Source organism: Oncorhynchus masou, chromosome 30 (assembly GCF_036934945.1).
Source record: "Oncorhynchus masou masou isolate Uvic2021 chromosome 30, UVic_Omas_1.1, whole genome shotgun sequence".
Classification (NCBI taxonomy): domain Eukaryota; kingdom Metazoa; phylum Chordata; class Actinopteri; order Salmoniformes; family Salmonidae; genus Oncorhynchus; species Oncorhynchus masou.
In genome coordinates, this window is record NC_088241.1 from 644,109 (window position 1) to 662,853 (window position 18,745).

The 18,745-nt window shown below is 43.8% G+C and overlaps 1 protein-coding gene across 1 annotated transcript in view; it reads left to right on the top strand.

The window, feature by feature from the left end:
* Positions 1 to 18,257, top strand: part of LOC135521730 (protein FAM171A1-like) — a 44,346-nt gene extending 26,089 nt beyond the window's left edge. Inside the window, 4 exon segments of the mRNA XM_064947418.1 lie at positions 10,159 to 10,275; positions 13,295 to 13,409; positions 13,584 to 13,695; positions 13,989 to 18,257. Coding sequence (XP_064803490.1) covers positions 10,159 to 10,275; positions 13,295 to 13,409; positions 13,584 to 13,695; positions 13,989 to 15,587 — 1,943 coding nt within the window. The 3' untranslated portion in view covers positions 15,588 to 18,257.
* The last annotated feature ends 488 nt before the right edge of the window (positions 18,258 to 18,745 follow it).

Here is an 18,745-nt window from a genome sequence, read left to right on the forward strand (position 1 = left end):
GACTCAATACATTACAGAGAGGAGTTAATGATGTCAATACATTACAGAGAGGAGTTAATGGTGCCAATACATTACAGAGAGGAGTTAATGATGTCAATACATTACAGAGAGGAGTTAATGGTGTCAATACATTACAGAGAGGAGTTAATGATGTAATTACCATCCAGACTCAATACATTACAGAGAGGAGTTAATGATGTAACTACCATCCAGACTCAATACATTACAGAGAGGAGTTAATGATGTCAATACATTACAGAGAGGAGATAATGGTACCAATACATTACAGAGAGGAGTTAATGATGTAACTACCATCCAGACTCAATACATTACAGAGAGGAGTTAATGGTGTCAATACATTACAGAGAGGAGTTAATGATGTAATTACCATCCAGACTCAATACACTACAGAGAGGAGTTCATGATGCCAGTACACTACAGAGAGGAGTTCATGATGCCAGTACACTACAGAGAGGAGTTAATGATGCCAGTACACTACAGAGAGGAGTTAATGATGTCAATACGTTACAGAGAGGAGTTAATGATGCCAATACATTACAGAGGAGTTAATGATGTCAATACATTACAGAGAGGAGTTAATGGTGTCAATACATTACAGAGAGGAGTTAATGATGTCAATACATTACAGAGAGGAGTTAATTATGTAATTACCATCCAGACTCAATTCATTACAGAGAGGAGTTAATGGTGTAATTACCATCCAGACTCAATACATTACAGGAGGAGTTAACGGTGTCAATACATTACAGAGAGGAGTTAATGATGTAATTACCATCCAGACTCAATACATTACAGAGAGGAGTTCATGATGCCAGTACACTACAGAGAGGAGTTAATGATGCCAATACATTAGAGAGAGGAGTTAATGATGCCAATACATTAGAGAGAGGAGTTAATGATGCCAATACATTACAGAGAGGAGTTAATGATGTAATTAACATCCAGCCTCAATACATTACAGAGAGGAGTTAATGGTGTCAATACATTACAGAGAGGAGGTAATGATGTCAATACATTACAGAGAGGAGTTAATGATGCCAATACATTACAGAGAGGAGTTAATTATGTAATTACCATCCAGACTCAATACATTACAGAGAGGAGTTAATGGTGTCAATACATTACAGAGAGGAGGTAATGATGTAATTACCATCCAGACTCAATACATTACAGAGAGGAGTTAATGATGTAACTACCATCCAGCCTCAATACATTACAGAGAGGAGTTAATGGTGTCAATACATTACAGAGAGGAGGTAATGATGCCAATACATTACAGAGAGGAGTTAATGATGTCAATACATTACAGAGAGGAGTTAATGATGTAATTACCATCCAGACTCAATACACTACAGAGAGGAGTTCATGATGCCAGTACACTACGGAGAGGAGTTAATGATGTCAATACGTTACAGAGAGGAGTTAATGATGTCAATACATTACAGAGAGGAGTTAATGATGCCAATACATTACAGAGGAGTTAATGATGTCAATACATTACAGAGAGGAGTTAATGGTGTCAATACATTACAGAGAGGAGTTAATGGTGTCAATACATTACAGAGAGGAGTTAATGGTGTCAATACATTAGAGAGGAGTTAATGATGTAACTACCATCCAGACTCAATACATTACAGAGAGGAGTTAATGATGTAACTACCATCCAGACTCAATACATTACAGAGAGGAGTTAATGGTGTCAATACATTACAGAGAGGAGTTAAAGGTGTCAATACATTACAGAGAGGAGTTAATGGTGTCAATACATTACAGAGAGGAGTTAATGGTGTCAATACATTACAGAGAGGAGTTAATGGTGTCAATACATTACAGAGAGGAGTTAATGGTGTCAATACATTACAGAGAGGAGTTAATGGTGTCAATACATTACAGAGAGGAGTTAATGGTGTCAATACATTACAGAGAGGAGTTAATGATGTCAATACATTACAGAGAGGAGTTAATGATGTCAATACATTAGAGAGAGGAGTTAATGATGTCAATACATTACAGAGAGGAGTTAATGATGTAATTACCATCCAGACTCAAATTACATTACAGAGAGGAGTTAATGATGTCAATACATTACAGAGAGGAGTTAATGATGTAATTACCATCCAGACTCAATACATTACAGAGAGGAGTTCATGATGCCAGTACACTACAGAGAGGAGTTAATGATGCCAATACATTACAGAGAGGAGTTAATGATGTCAATACATTAGAGAGGAGTTAATGATGTCAATACATTACAGAGAGGAGTTAATGATGTCAATACATTACAGAGAGGAGTTAATGATGTCAATACATTACAGAGAGGAGTTAATGATGTCAATACATTACAGAGAGGAGTTAATGATGTCAATACATTACAGAGAGGAGTTAATGATGTAATTACCATCCATACTCAATACATTACAGAGAGGAGTTCATGATGTCAATACATTACAGAGAGGAGTTAATGATGTAATTACCATCCAGACTCAATACATTACAGAGAGGAGTTCATGATGCCAGTACACTACAGAGAGGAGTTAATGATGCCAATACATTACAGAGAGGAGTTAATGATGTCAATACATTAGAGAGAGGAGTTAATGATGTCAATACATTACAGAGAGGAGTTAATGATGTCAATACATTACAGAGAGGAGTTAATGATGTCAATACATTAGAGAGAGGAGTTAATGATGTCAATACATTACAGAGAGGAGTTAATGGTGTCAATACATTACAGAGAGGAGTTAATGGTGTCAATACATTACAGAGAGGAGTTAATGATGTCAATACATTACAGAGAGGAGTTAATGATGTCAATACATTAGAGAGGAGTTAATGATGTCAATACATTACAGAGAGGAGTTAATGATGTAATTACCATCCAGACTCAATACATTACAGAGAGGAGTTAATGATGTCAATACATTACAGAGAGGAGTTAATGATGTAATTACCATCCAGACTCAATACATTACAGAGAGGAGTTCATGATGCCAGTACACTACAGAGAGGAGTTAATGATGTCAATACATTAGAGAGAGGAGTTAATGATGTCAATACATTAGAGAGAGGAGTTAATGATGTCAATACATTACAGAGAGGAGTTAATGATGTCAATACATTAGAGAGGAGTTAATGATGTCAATACATTACAGAGAGGAGTTAATGATGTCAATACATTACAGAGAGGAGTTAATGATGTCAATACATTACAGAGAGGAGTTAATGATGTAATTACCATCCATACTCAATACATTACAGAGAGGAGTTCATGATGTCAATACATTACAGAGAGGAGTTAATGATGTAATTACCATCCAGACTCAATACATTACAGAGAGGAGTTCATGATGCCAGTACACTACAGAGAGGAGTTAATGATGCCAATACATTACAGAGAGGAGTTAATGATGTCAATACATTAGAGAGAGGAGTTAATGATGTCAATACATTACAGAGAGGAGTTAATGATGTCAATACATTACAGAGAGGAGTTAATGATGTCAATACATTAGAGAGAGGAGTTAATGATGTCAATACATTACAGAGAGGAGTTAATGATGTCAATACATTACAGAGAGGAGTTAATGATGCCAATACATTACAGAGGAGTTAATGATGTCAATACATTAGAGAGAGGAGTTAATGATGTCAATACATTAGAGAGAGGAGTTAATGATGTCAATACATTACAGAGAGGAGTTAATGATGTCAATACATTACAGAGAGGAGTTAATGATGCCAATACATTACAGAGGAGTTAATGATGTCAATACATTAGAGAGAGGAGTTAATGATGTCAATACATTAGAGAGAGGAGTTAATGATGTCAATACATTACAGAGAGGAGTTAATGATGTCAATACATTAGAGAGAGGAGTTAATGATGTCAATACATTACAGAGAGGAGTTAATGGTGTCAATACATTACAGAGAGGAGTTAATGATGTAATTACCATCCAGACTCAATACATTACAGAGAGGAGTTAATGATGTAACTACCATCCAGACTCAATACATTACAGAGAGGAGTTAATGATGTCAATACATTACAGAGAGGAGATAATGGTACCAATACATTACAGAGAGGAGTTAATGATGTAACTACCATCCAGACTCAATACATTACAGAGAGGAGTTAATGGTGTCAATACATTACAGAGAGGAGTTAATGATGTAATTACCATCCAGACTCAATACACTACAGAGAGGAGTTCATGATGCCAGTACACTACAGAGAGGAGTTCATGATGCCAGTACACTACAGAGAGGAGTTAATGATGCCAGTACACTACAGAGAGGAGTTAATGATGTCAATACGTTACAGAGAGGAGTTAATGATGCCAATACATTACAGAGGAGTTAATGATGTCAATACATTACAGAGAGGAGTTAATGGTGTCAATACATTACAGAGAGGAGTTAATGATGTCAATACATTACAGAGAGGAGTTAATTATGTAATTACCATCCAGACTCAATTCATTACAGAGAGGAGTTAATGGTGTAATTACCATCCAGACTCAATACATTACAGGAGGAGTTAACGGTGTCAATACATTACAGAGAGGAGTTAATGATGTAATTACCATCCAGACTCAATACATTACAGAGAGGAGTTCATGATGCCAGTACACTACAGAGAGGAGTTAATGATGCCAATACATTAGAGAGAGGAGTTAATGATGCCAATACATTAGAGAGAGGAGTTAATGATGCCAATACATTACAGAGAGGAGTTAATGATGTAATTAACATCCAGCCTCAATACATTACAGAGAGGAGTTAATGGTGTCAATACATTACAGAGAGGAGGTAATGATGTCAATACATTACAGAGAGGAGTTAATGATGCCAATACATTACAGAGAGGAGTTAATTATGTAATTACCATCCAGACTCAATACATTACAGAGAGGAGTTAATGGTGTCAATACATTACAGAGAGGAGGTAATGATGTAATTACCATCCAGACTCAATACATTACAGAGAGGAGTTAATGATGTAACTACCATCCAGCCTCAATACATTACAGAGAGGAGTTAATGGTGTCAATACATTACAGAGAGGAGGTAATGATGCCAATACATTACAGAGAGGAGTTAATGATGTCAATACATTACAGAGAGGAGTTAATGATGTAATTACCATCCAGACTCAATACACTACAGAGAGGAGTTCATGATGCCAGTACACTACGGAGAGGAGTTAATGATGTCAATACGTTACAGAGAGGAGTTAATGATGTCAATACATTACAGAGAGGAGTTAATGATGCCAATACATTACAGAGGAGTTAATGATGTCAATACATTACAGAGAGGAGTTAATGGTGTCAATACATTACAGAGAGGAGTTAATGGTGTCAATACATTACAGAGAGGAGTTAATGGTGTCAATACATTAGAGAGGAGTTAATGATGTAACTACCATCCAGACTCAATACATTACAGAGAGGAGTTAATGATGTAACTACCATCCAGACTCAATACATTACAGAGAGGAGTTAATGGTGTCAATACATTACAGAGAGGAGTTAAAGGTGTCAATACATTACAGAGAGGAGTTAATGGTGTCAATACATTACAGAGAGGAGTTAATGGTGTCAATACATTACAGAGAGGAGTTAATGGTGTCAATACATTACAGAGAGGAGTTAATGGTGTCAATACATTACAGAGAGGAGTTAATGGTGTCAATACATTACAGAGAGGAGTTAATGGTGTCAATACATTACAGAGAGGAGTTAATGATGTCAATACATTACAGAGAGGAGTTAATGATGTCAATACATTAGAGAGAGGAGTTAATGATGTCAATACATTACAGAGAGGAGTTAATGATGTAATTACCATCCAGACTCAATACATTACAGAGAGGAGTTAATGATGTCAATACATTACAGAGAGGAGTTAATGATGTAATTACCATCCAGACTCAATACATTACAGAGAGGAGTTCATGATGCCAGTACACTACAGAGAGGAGTTAATGATGCCAATACATTACAGAGAGGAGTTAATGATGTCAATACATTAGAGAGAGGAGTTAATGATGTCAATACATTACAGAGAGGAGTTAATGATGTCAATACATTACAGAGAGGAGTTAATGATGTCAATACATTACAGAGAGGAGTTAATGATGTCAATACATTACAGAGAGGAGTTAATGATGTCAATACATTACAGAGAGGAGTTAATGATGTAATTACCATCCATACTCAATACATTACAGAGAGGAGTTCATGATGTCAATACATTACAGAGAGGAGTTAATGATGTAATTACCATCCAGACTCAATACATTACAGAGAGGAGTTCATGATGCCAGTACACTACAGAGAGGAGTTAATGATGCCAATACATTACAGAGAGGAGTTAATGATGTCAATACATTAGAGAGAGGAGTTAATGATGTCAATACATTACAGAGAGGAGTTAATGATGTCAATACATTACAGAGAGGAGTTAATGATGTCAATACATTAGAGAGAGGAGTTAATGATGTCAATACATTACAGAGAGGAGTTAATGGTGTCAATACATTACAGAGAGGAGTTAATGGTGTCAATACATTACAGAGAGGAGTTAATGATGTCAATACATTACAGAGAGGAGTTAATGATGTCAATACATTAGAGAGAGGAGTTAATGATGTCAATACATTACAGAGAGGAGTTAATGATGTAATTACCATCCAGACTCAATACATTACAGAGAGGAGTTAATGATGTCAATACATTACAGAGAGGAGTTAATGATGTAATTACCATCCAGACTCAATACATTACAGAGAGGAGTTCATGATGCCAGTACACTACAGAGAGGAGTTAATGATGTCAATACATTAGAGAGAGGAGTTAATGATGTCAATACATTAGAGAGAGGAGTTAATGATGTCAATACATTACAGAGAGGAGTTAATGATGTCAATACATTAGAGAGAGGAGTTAATGATGTCAATACATTACAGAGAGGAGTTAATGATGTCAATACATTACAGAGAGGAGTTAATGATGTCAATACATTACAGAGAGGAGTTAATGATGTAATTACCATCCATACTCAATACATTACAGAGAGGAGTTCATGATGTCAATACATTACAGAGAGGAGTTAATGATGTAATTACCATCCAGACTCAATACATTACAGAGAGGAGTTCATGATGCCAGTACACTACAGAGAGGAGTTAATGATGCCAATACATTACAGAGAGGAGTTAATGATGTCAATACATTAGAGAGAGGAGTTAATGATGTCAATACATTACAGAGAGGAGTTAATGATGTCAATACATTACAGAGAGGAGTTAATGATGTCAATACATTAGAGAGAGGAGTTAATGATGTCAATACATTACAGAGAGGAGTTAATGATGTCAATACATTACAGAGAGGAGTTAATGATGCCAATACATTACAGAGGAGTTAATGATGTCAATACATTAGAGAGAGGAGTTAATGATGTCAATACATTAGAGAGAGGAGTTAATGATGTCAATACATTACAGAGAGGAGTTAATGATGTCAATACATTACAGAGAGGAGTTAATGATGCCAATACATTACAGAGGAGTTAATGATGTCAATACATTAGAGAGAGGAGTTAATGATGTCAATACATTAGAGAGAGGAGTTAATGATGTCAATACATTACAGAGAGGAGTTAATGATGTCAATACATTAGAGAGAGGAGTTAATGATGTCAATACATTACAGAGAGGATTTCATGATGCCAGTACACTACAGAGAGGAGTTAATGGTGTCAATACATTACAGAGAGGAGTTAATGATGTCAATACATTACAGAGAGGAGTTAATGATGTCAATACATTACAGAGAGGGGTTAATGATGCCAATACATTACAGAGGAGTTAATGATGTCAATACATTACAGAGAGGAGTTAATGATGTCAATACATTACAGAGAGGAGTTAATTATGGAATTACCATCCAGGCTCAATATATTGCAGAGAGGAGTTAATGATGTCAATACATTAGAGAGAGGAGTTAATGATGCCAATACATTAGAGAGAGGAGTTAATGATGCCAATACATTACAGAGAGGAGTTAATGATGTAATTAACATCCAGACTCAATACATTACAGAGAGGAGTTAATGATGTCAATACATTACAGAGAGGAGTTAATGGTGTAATTACCATCCAGACTCAATACATTAGAGAGAGGAGTTAATGATGTCAATACATTACAGAGAGGAGTTAATGATGTCAATACATTACAGAGAGGAGTTAATGATGTAATTACCATCCAGACTCAATACTTTACAGAGAGGAGTTAATGATGTCAATACATTACAGAGAGGAGTTAATGATGCCAATACATTACAGAGAGGAGTTAATGATGCCAATACATTACAGAGGAGTTAATGATGTCAATACATTAGAGAGAGGAGTTAATGATGTCAATACATTAGAGAGAGGAGTTAATGATGTCAATACATTACAGAGAGGAGTTAATTATGTCAATACATTACAGAGAGGAGTTAATGATGTAATTACCATCCAGACTCAATACATTACAGAGAGGAGTTAATGGTGTCAATACATTACAGAGAGGAGTTAATGATGTCAATACATTACAGAGAGGAGTTAATGATGTCAATACATTACAGAGAGGAGTTAATGATGCCAATACATTACAGAGGAGTTAATGATGTCAATACATTACAGAGAGGAGTTAATGATGTCAATACATTACAGAGAGGAGTTAATTATGGAATTACCATCCAGGCTCAATATATTGCAGAGAGGAGTTAATGATGTCAATACATTAGAGAGAGGAGTTAATGATGCCAATACATTAGAGAGAGGAGTTAATGATGCCAATACATTACAGAGAGGAGTTAATGATGTAATTACCATCCAGACTCAATACATTACAGAGAGGAGTTAATGATGTCAATACATTACAGAGAGGAGTTAATGGTGTAATTACCATCCAGACTCAATACATTAGAGAGAGGAGTTAATGATGTCAATACATTACAGAGAGGAGTTAATGATGTCAATACATTACAGAGAGGAGTTAATGATGTAATTACCATCCAGACTCAATACTTTACAGAGAGGAGTTAATGATGTCAATACATTAGAGAGAGGAGTTAATGATGCCAATACATTACAGAGAGGAGTTAATGATGTAATTACCATCCAGACTCAATACATTACAGAGAGGAGTTAATGATGTCAATACATTACAGAGAGGAGTTAATGGTGTAATTACCATCCAGACTCAATACATTAGAGAGAGGAGTTAATGATGTCAATACATTACAGAGAGGAGTTAATGATGTCAATACATTACAGAGAGGAGTTAATGATGTCAATACCATCCAGTTCACATCTGAACAGAGTTCATGATGACGTTCCTACAAATTCTCACAAAGGACTAGTACTAATGTAAAGGTGACCAGTATTGACTCTGTGTGCATGCTTGTGTGTGTGTGTATATATGTGTGTGTGCGATGCCTTACAGCCAGAGGATACAATACACTGATGTAAAAGGTCATCCAGTGAGAGTTGACTCCTCAAGAGGACAGGGCTGTGCTGGGTTGGGCTGTTTCTGTGCTTAGCTCTGCTTGGTCCATGGGGATCGATGACACTGTGTGTGTGAGGGAGGGAGGGAGGCGAAGCGTTTCATAAAGATGCTGAGTCACAGGCATTTCTCTCCTTCTCTTGTTTCTCTCTCCCCCTCCCTGTACATTAGATCTTCCCTTCTATTTGGGTTACATCAGAGCATCTATAATAGACAGAGAATCCCCTGCAGAGACCACTGCTGCACTGTCATAGCCCCTCTCATACACAGATCTTGGTTCAGCCTACATACCACAAATCCTTATCATACCAATGGTGGCAAAATAAAAACTGACATTAGATCGTTGTCCAGGTCTTGTTACATCATCTTACACAATGACTGTGTCTGACTATGTTATGATGATTCCAGCTCATATGGCTCCTGGCCAGTGTAAGTTATGACTGTGTCACTGTGAGTCTGCTGCCTCCCAGTGGTTGGCTGGAGAACTGCAGCAGCATAGTGGCGAGGCCAAAAGCTTTACACTGATTTACTGTGGTTGAAGAGTATATCTCTAACTCTCTGTGTTTGTTTGTAGGGGCCTGGTTGAAGAGCAGTCTGGGCTATGTCCAGAGGGAGGGAGACCAGCTCAGCCTAACCTACATCGCCCCTCAGCTGGGATACTGGGTGGCTGCCATGTCCCCACTAGACACAGGTACCAACACACACCATGTCCCCACTAGACACAGGTACCAACACACACCATGTCCCCACTAGACACAGGTACCAACACACACCACGTCCCCACTAGACACAGGTACCAACACACACCATGTCCCCACTAGACACAGGTACCAACACACACCATGTCCCCACTAGACACAGGTACCAACATACACCATGTCCCCACTAGACACAGGTACCAACACACACCACGTCCCCACTAGACACAGGTACCAACACACACCATGTCCCCACTAGACACAGGTACCAACACACACCATGTCCCCACTAGACACAGGTACCAACACACACCATGTCCCCACTAGACACAGGTACCAACACACAACACGTCCCCACTAGACACAGGTACCAACACACACCATGTCCCCACTAGACAGAGGTACCAACACACACCATGTCCCCACTAGACACAGGTACCAACACACACCATGTCCCCACTAGACACAGGTACCAACACACACCACGTCCCCACTAGACACAGGTACCAACACACACCACGTCCCCACTAGACACAGGTACCAACACACACCATGTCCCCACTAGACACAGGTACCTACCAACACACACTATGTCCCCACTAGACACAGGTACCAACACACACCATGTCCCCACTAGACACAGGTACCAACACACACCACGTCCCCACTAGACACAGGTACCAACACACACCACGTCCCCACTAGACACAGGTACCAACACACACCATGTCCCCACTAGACACAGGTACCAACACACACCATGTCCCCACTAGACACAAGTACCAACACACACCATGTCCCCACTAGACACAGGTACCAACACACACCACGTCCCCACTAGACACAGGTACCAACACACACCATGTCCCCACTAGACACAGGTACCTACCAACACACACCACGTCCCCACTAGACACAGGTACCAACACACACCACGTCCCCACTAGACACAGGTACCAACACACACCATGTCCCCACTAGACACAGGTACCTACCAACACACACCATGTCCCCACTAGACACAGGTACCAACACACACCACGTCCCCACTAGACACAGGTACCAACACACACCATGTCCCCACTAGACACAGGTACCTACCAACACACACCATGTCCCCACTAGACACAGGTACCTACCAACACACACCATGTCCCCACTAGACACAGGTACCAACACACACCACGTCCCCACTAGACACAGGTACCAACACACACCATGTCCCCACTAGACACAGGTACCTACCAACACACACCATGTCCCCACTAGACACAGGTACCTACCAACACACACCATGTCTCACTAGACACAGGTACCAACACACACCACGTCCCCACTAGACACAGGTACCAACACACACCATGTCCCCACTAGACACAGGTACCAACACACACCACGTCCCCACTAGACACAGGTACCAACACACACCACATCCCCACTAGACACAGGTACCTACCAACACACACTATGTCCCCACTAGACACAGGTACCAACACACACCACGTCCCCACTAGACACAGGTACCAACACACACCACATCCCCACTAGACACAGGTACCTACCAACACACACTATGTCCCCACTAGACACAGGTACCAACACACACCACGTCCCCACTAGACACAGGTACCAACACACACCATGTCCCCACTAGACACAGGTACCAACACACACCATGTCCCCACTAGACACAGGTACCAACACACACCATGTCCCCACTAGACACAGGTACCAACACACACCATGTCCCCACTAGACACAGGTACCAACACACACCACGTCCCCACTAGACACAGGTACCAACACACACCACGTCCCCATTAGACACAGGTACCAACACACACCACGTCCCCACTAGACACAGGTACCAACACACACCACGTCCCCACTAGACACAGGTACCAACACACACCATGTCCCCACTAGACACGGGTACCAACACACACCATGTCCCCACTAGACACGGGTACCAACACACACCACGTCCCCACTAGACACAGGTACCAACACACACCATGTCCCCACTAGACACAGGTACCAACACACACCATGTCCCCACTAGACACGGGTACCAACACACACCATGTCCCCACTAGACACGGGTACCAACACACACCACGTCCCCATTAGACACGGGTACCAACACACACCACGTCCCCACTAGACACGGGTACCAACACACACCATGTCCCCACTAGACACAGGTACCAACACACACCACGTCCCCACTAGACACAGGTACCAACACACACCATGTCCCCACTAGACACAGGTACCTACCAACACACACCATGTCCCCACTAGACACAGGTACCAACACACACCATGTCCCCACTAGACACAGGTACCAACACACACCACGTCCCCACTAGACACAGGTACCAACACACACCACGTCCCCACTAGACACAGGTACCAACACACACCATGTCCCCACTAGACACAGGTACCAACACACACTATGTCCCCACTAGACACAGGTACCAACACACACCATGTCCCCACTAGACACAGGTACCAACACACACCACATCCCCACTAGACACAGGTACCAACACACACCACATCCCCACTAGACACAGGTACCAACACACACCACGTCCCCACTAGACACAGGTACCAACACACACCATGTCCCCACTAGACACAGGTACCAACACACACCATGTCCCCACTAGACACAGGTACCTACCAACACACACCACGTCCCCACTAGACACAGGTACCAACACACACCACGTCCCCACTAGACACAGGTACCAACACACACCATTTCCCCACTAGACACAGGTACCAACACACACCACGTCCCCACTAGACACAGGTACCAACACACACCATGTCCCCACTAGACACAGGTACCAACACACACCATGTCCCCACTAGACACAGGTACCAACACACACCATGTCCCCACTAGACACAGGTACCAACACACACATTTAAAACAGGTAAAACTTCCTCTGTGAACCGTAAAAAAAAGACAAAAGAAGAATGTGTCTGTTTCTGCAGGTCCGGTGGTGGCAAAGGACATCAGTACGTACCACACAGTCTTCCTATTGGCCATACTGGGAGGCATGGCTGTCATCCTCCTCTGCCTGCTCTGTCTACTACTGTACTACTGCAGGTCTGTCCGTCTGGATCAATGGACTTCCCTGCCGACTGTCATAAGTGTGTCTTGTGCGTCAGTGAAGTAGTCTTGAGTTTCAACAGGACTGTCTTCTCTTTCCTCTCCCCTTCTCTCACTATCTCTCTCTCCCTGTCTCTCCCTCACTATCTCCCTGTCTCTGTCTCTTTCCAGGCGTGGTTGTGTGAAGCCTCGTCTGTCCCAGCGGAAGCTGACTCTGTCGTCTGGTCTGGAGGGCAGTAAGAGAGACCAGTCCACCTCCATGTCCCACCTCATCAGCAGCGAGGTCAGTCAACATCCAGGCCAGGGACCACTGGTCTCTTCATACTAACATGCTTTCTCCCTTTGCCACTGCACTTTGGAACTGCACTTTGGAACTGCCACTGCACTTTGGAACTGCCACTGCACTTTCTATTGTTATAATCATAGCTAATATTCTGTTGAGTTTTTTCACTTTTGTGTTAGTGTGTATTGATGGTATTGTTCCCTGTGTGTTCTGTGTATTCTATTTGAAGAGCATGTTAGATAATGGCATAGCGCTACTGTGAAACTGACACTAAAACCTTATCACATCTCTAGGTTCATTTGGAGCTGGTCTCTACGACAGCAGAACCCGACATGACCACGCCCATGCTAAAACCCTCCTCCTACGATCGACATGACCTGGTCTCCCATGGCAACCACAGTCACATGTCGCTAGGAAACCACAGCCGAAGTCGTCATGGCTCGTCGCTAGGCAACCTGACGCCGCGCAGCAGAGACTACCGTCAGTCTGTGGAGACGTTCCCGTTTAAGTCAGCCCTCTCCGCCGGGACGGATGCCGGCTACCGCCAATCATACACCTCTATCTGCTCATCCATCAATCAGCTCCCAGATAGACTTTCCTCCTCAAATCAGGTGCAGGCGTCAGCAAGTCAATTGAGTGGTGTTGGGGAGGGAGGGACTAGTGTGCGTGAGGCTACCTCGCCCTGCTCCCCACCTGTCTCCCCTATCAGAGGGGAGGGGTGTGAGCGCAGACCCCCAGATTACCTCCTGTCCCGGTCTGTGGACCACCTGGGCTCCCTGCCCCTCTCCCTCCCCAGGCCGGGCCAGCTGTTGTGCTGTGGCTCCGTGGACCTGCTGAGTGGAGGAGACGGTTACCCCAGGAGGATCCGGCCCACCCTGGTGATCCCAGCCCACTACATGCGCCTGCCGGGGGAGCACCCGCTGTGTGGCCAGGCCCTGTTCTTACAGACTGACCAGCAGAGTGACCTGGAGACCATCCAGGCTGAGCTCAACGCCTCACACTCCCAGCAGCCCCTGGGGCAAACACACGCCGATTATGCTATCGCCTCAGCCAACCAGGGACAAGGAGAGGGGCAAGGGGAGTGGAGCAGCCTATCAGAGTCCCTGTCTATCCCGACAGCACTTGGGGAGGCAGGTATTATGCAAATGAACGGCGAGGACACGCTATTGGCTGAGAGGAAACTGATGGAACTGCGGGGAGGGAAGCCCCTCACACACCCGCGCGCCTGGTTCGTCTCATTGGACGGTCGGTCTAACGCCATCAGACACTCTTACATAGACTTGCAGCGGGCTGGGCAAGCCAAGGGGAATCCAGGTGGAGGAGGTAGCCATGGTAACAACAGTGGTGGTAGACATGTCAACGGAAACGACGCAAGTCTGGACTCCGGGGTGGACCTGAATGAGCCCAGAGCAGGGCGGAGGGGGAGGGAGGTAGAGAGGAAGGTAGGAGAGAGGGAAAGAGAAAAAGACAGAGAGAGGGGGAGGGCAAAAAGCGGCCCTCCTGCCATGGCCTACACCCAGCTGGTATATGTGGATGACCTGGAGGGGGAGACTCCTGAGTGTAGCCCCCAGGACAGCCCTTTAGGTCCAGGGTTGCAGAACACACAGGGACATCAACAAGTAGAGGAAGAGGAGGAGGACAGAGGAGACGAAGAGGAACACAGAGGAGAGGGGATGATACAGGAAGAGGCTCCTTCACCCCTCTCCTCCCCCTCCTCCTCCTCCTCCTCACCACCCCCACTCACAGAGACAAAGGGCGTTGTTTTCAGGACTGAGCATGACCAGACGGCCCTATTGTCTGTTGCCCCTGACGACCACGGAGAGGAGGAGAAGAAGAGCCCCTGGCAGAAGCGGGAGGAGCGCCCCCTACTAGCAGTCTTTAACCTCAAATGACCTTACTTCCCCTCCCACCACCCCACCCCAGAGTGACATGAAGAAGGAAGTACATCTGCACTGGGAGCTAAATGGAACTGTCAGTGAATGGAAACGATTGGAACAGTTGGAAGTCCATACATTCTAATGTCTAATCCTTCCTGTGTATCATCATAGCCCCACACTACATGGACAGGCTAGACATGCCATAGAGACTTTGTCTGAGTGATACTGATGAACTCCTGAACTAAAAACAAACTTAACAACGTCAGAGAACATGTAACGCACAACTGCTATGCCTTTAGTAAATTAGCTGTGTCAGCAAAAAGGGGCTGTGGAATAAAGTAGAGACAGACAATGTGTGTTTCAATACTTAGCAGCAGCCTCCTTTCCTCAGTCTTATCTGCTTCAGTCCACTGATCTGAAAAGCATAGGACAAGTAAAAGCAATATGGCGGATGTCTACTGGCAGGTCTAGGTAGAAGGAGTAGTAGTGTTTTCAGATCAGTAACTAGGACAGGACATACATACAGCAGGAAAGGAAGCTACTCTAATGTATAATGCTGCACAGATCTACGATCAGTTTTCCCCCCACAAGTCTTAATCTGGGCGGCAGGTAGCCTAGCAGTTAGAGAGGTGGGCCAGTAACGCAAAGATCGCTGGTTCGAATACCCAAGCCAAGATGTTGAAAAATCTGTCGATGTGCCCTTGAGCAAGGCACTTAACCCTGATTTGCTCCAGGGGCGCCGTACTACTATGGCTGCATCTATCCAGTGTATGTGACACTAAAACATATTTTGTTTTGTTATTTTTTAGGTTTCCATTTTCCAACGTTAGGGTACCTTAGATTAGTGTGTGTGTAACTTCAGTTTCCCATCCACACGACTGGTGAATCAGATAATGGGATACAGCCCCCCTCTGTTGGTGACTGTTGATATTGCAGCACTCTACCAGTGAGGTTTTATATGAAGGTTTTGTGTGTTGAACCACTGACTTCGGCATACTTTGCTCTGAACGGCTGGCTATGCATCACTTTTATACGGTTGCTTGAGATGCCTTGTTTTGTAATTTTAAGTACTCTGTGATTTTAGTTGCCAAACTATTCTACTCAAATACGTTTCTGCTATTTTCTACTCAGATATGTTTTATTGTTTTTTTCCCTTACTGTAAGTACAGAGTTTTAACAGACACACACCCAAGCCTTTTCTCTGAAACCAAACCGCATCCTGATGTTTGGAAACCACTATTATCGACGTTTTCCAAGTGCCTTTGAACAAGTTGACTCGTACACATCAGTTGATCAGTTCAGCTAGCTGTTTATTTCTCCTCTCCCCTGTTGAGCTCTAACCCTCCACTACCTCATCCCTCTCTCCTCTCCTCCCTCTGTCCCTGGCAGACCATGCAGCATCCCCCTCTCTCCTCTCCTCCCTCTGTCCCTGGCAGATAGCATGCAGCAACCTCCTCTCTCCTCTCCTCCCTCCGTCCCTGGCAGATAGCATGCAGCAACCTCCTCTCTCCTCTCCTCCCTCTGTCCCTGGCAGATAGCATCCAGCATCCCCCTCTCTCCTCTCCTCCCTCTGTCCCTGGCAGACTATGCAGCATCCCCCTCTCTCCTCTCCTCCCTCTGTCCCTGGCAGACCATGCAGCATCCCCCCTCTCCTCTCCTCCCTCTGTCCCTGGCAGACCATGCAGCATCCCCCTCTCTCCTCTCCTCCCTCTGTCCCTGGCAGACCATGCAGCATCCCCTCTCTCCTCTCCTCCCTCTGTCCCTGGCAGACAGCATGCAGCATCCCCTCTCTCCTCCCTCTGTCCCTGGCAGACCATGCAGCATCCCCCTCTCTCCTCTCCTCCCTCTGTCCCTGGCAGACCATGCAGCATCCCCCTCTCTCCTCTCCTCCCTCTGTCCCTGGCAGACCATGCAGCATCCCCCTCTCTCCTCTCCTCCCTCTGTCCCTGGCAGACCATGCAGCATCCCCCTCTCTCCTCTCCTCCCTCCGTCCCTGGCAGACCATGCAGCATCCCCCTCTCTCCTCTCCTCCCTCTGTCCCTGGCAGACAGCATGCAGCATCCCCCTCTCTCCTCTCCTCCCTCTGTCCCTGGCAGACCATGCAGCATCCCCCTCTCTCCTCTCCTCCCTCTGTCCCTGGCAGACAGCATGCAGCATCCCCCTCTCTCCTCTCCTCCCTCTGTCCCTGGCAGACCATGCAGCATCCCCCTCTCTCCTCTCCTCCCTCTGTCCCTGGCAGACCATGCAGCATCCCCCTCTCTCCTCTCCTCAGTCACAAAGGGAGGATGCTGTGTGGCCGTAGCTAGATTGTTTATTGACTTTTGCATCTGCCTCTGTGTGCCAGTGTTTTCAGCCCGTCTCTGTCTGTACTCATGTCTTTCTGCACAAGCATGTGCCTGAGTGTTCATATCTGTGCATGCAGACAATATACTGCAGGTTGTGTGTGTGTGACAGCATATGACAACTGAGGCATTACAGTGTATATAGTTCTCTCCTCTACATGTTGACATGTGAGCTAGTGTTGTGAATGACCCCTCATCCTCTCTCTCTCGCTCTGTACTCCATCACCATAGTAACCACTCTGGGAGAGTACTGTATGTTACTGTTCCATCCATTCTGAATGTCTTAACTGGTTGCTTGTATTATAATTTACGCTTATTATTCTGAATAAAGAGACAAACTGGACTTCTGCATCTTCTGTGTATGGTTTAGCACCAGTCTAGAGACTATAGAGCATGTTTGGGTGTATTAGAGTAAGTAGAACATAATTGAGTCATGCTCTGTAGATCAACGTCAAATGTGTGCAAGCTTCAGGGTTAGACTGTATCCAGATGCATGGTTCACGTTAATGTATCTAATAACTAAAGCAGTAGTCATGGCTACATGTTCTACATTACTGAACCACACCAAATTATGGTAAAGCTTTCCATTCCCTTATGGTTGACCTATCAGTTTCCATTAGGCTTGTCAGATTTCAAGCTCCTTTTGACGGACCTGTATATAGACAGGAAATCAATCAACATCTTGCTGACTGGGAGAACCTGACTCCCCCCTCAAGGCTTTACCGGTTACTAACGGGCAGATTTAATGGAGCAGCATATCAACCCTCCATCGGGACATAATGGCCAGAGAACCTGACTCCCCCCTCAAGGCTTTACCGGTTACTAACGGGC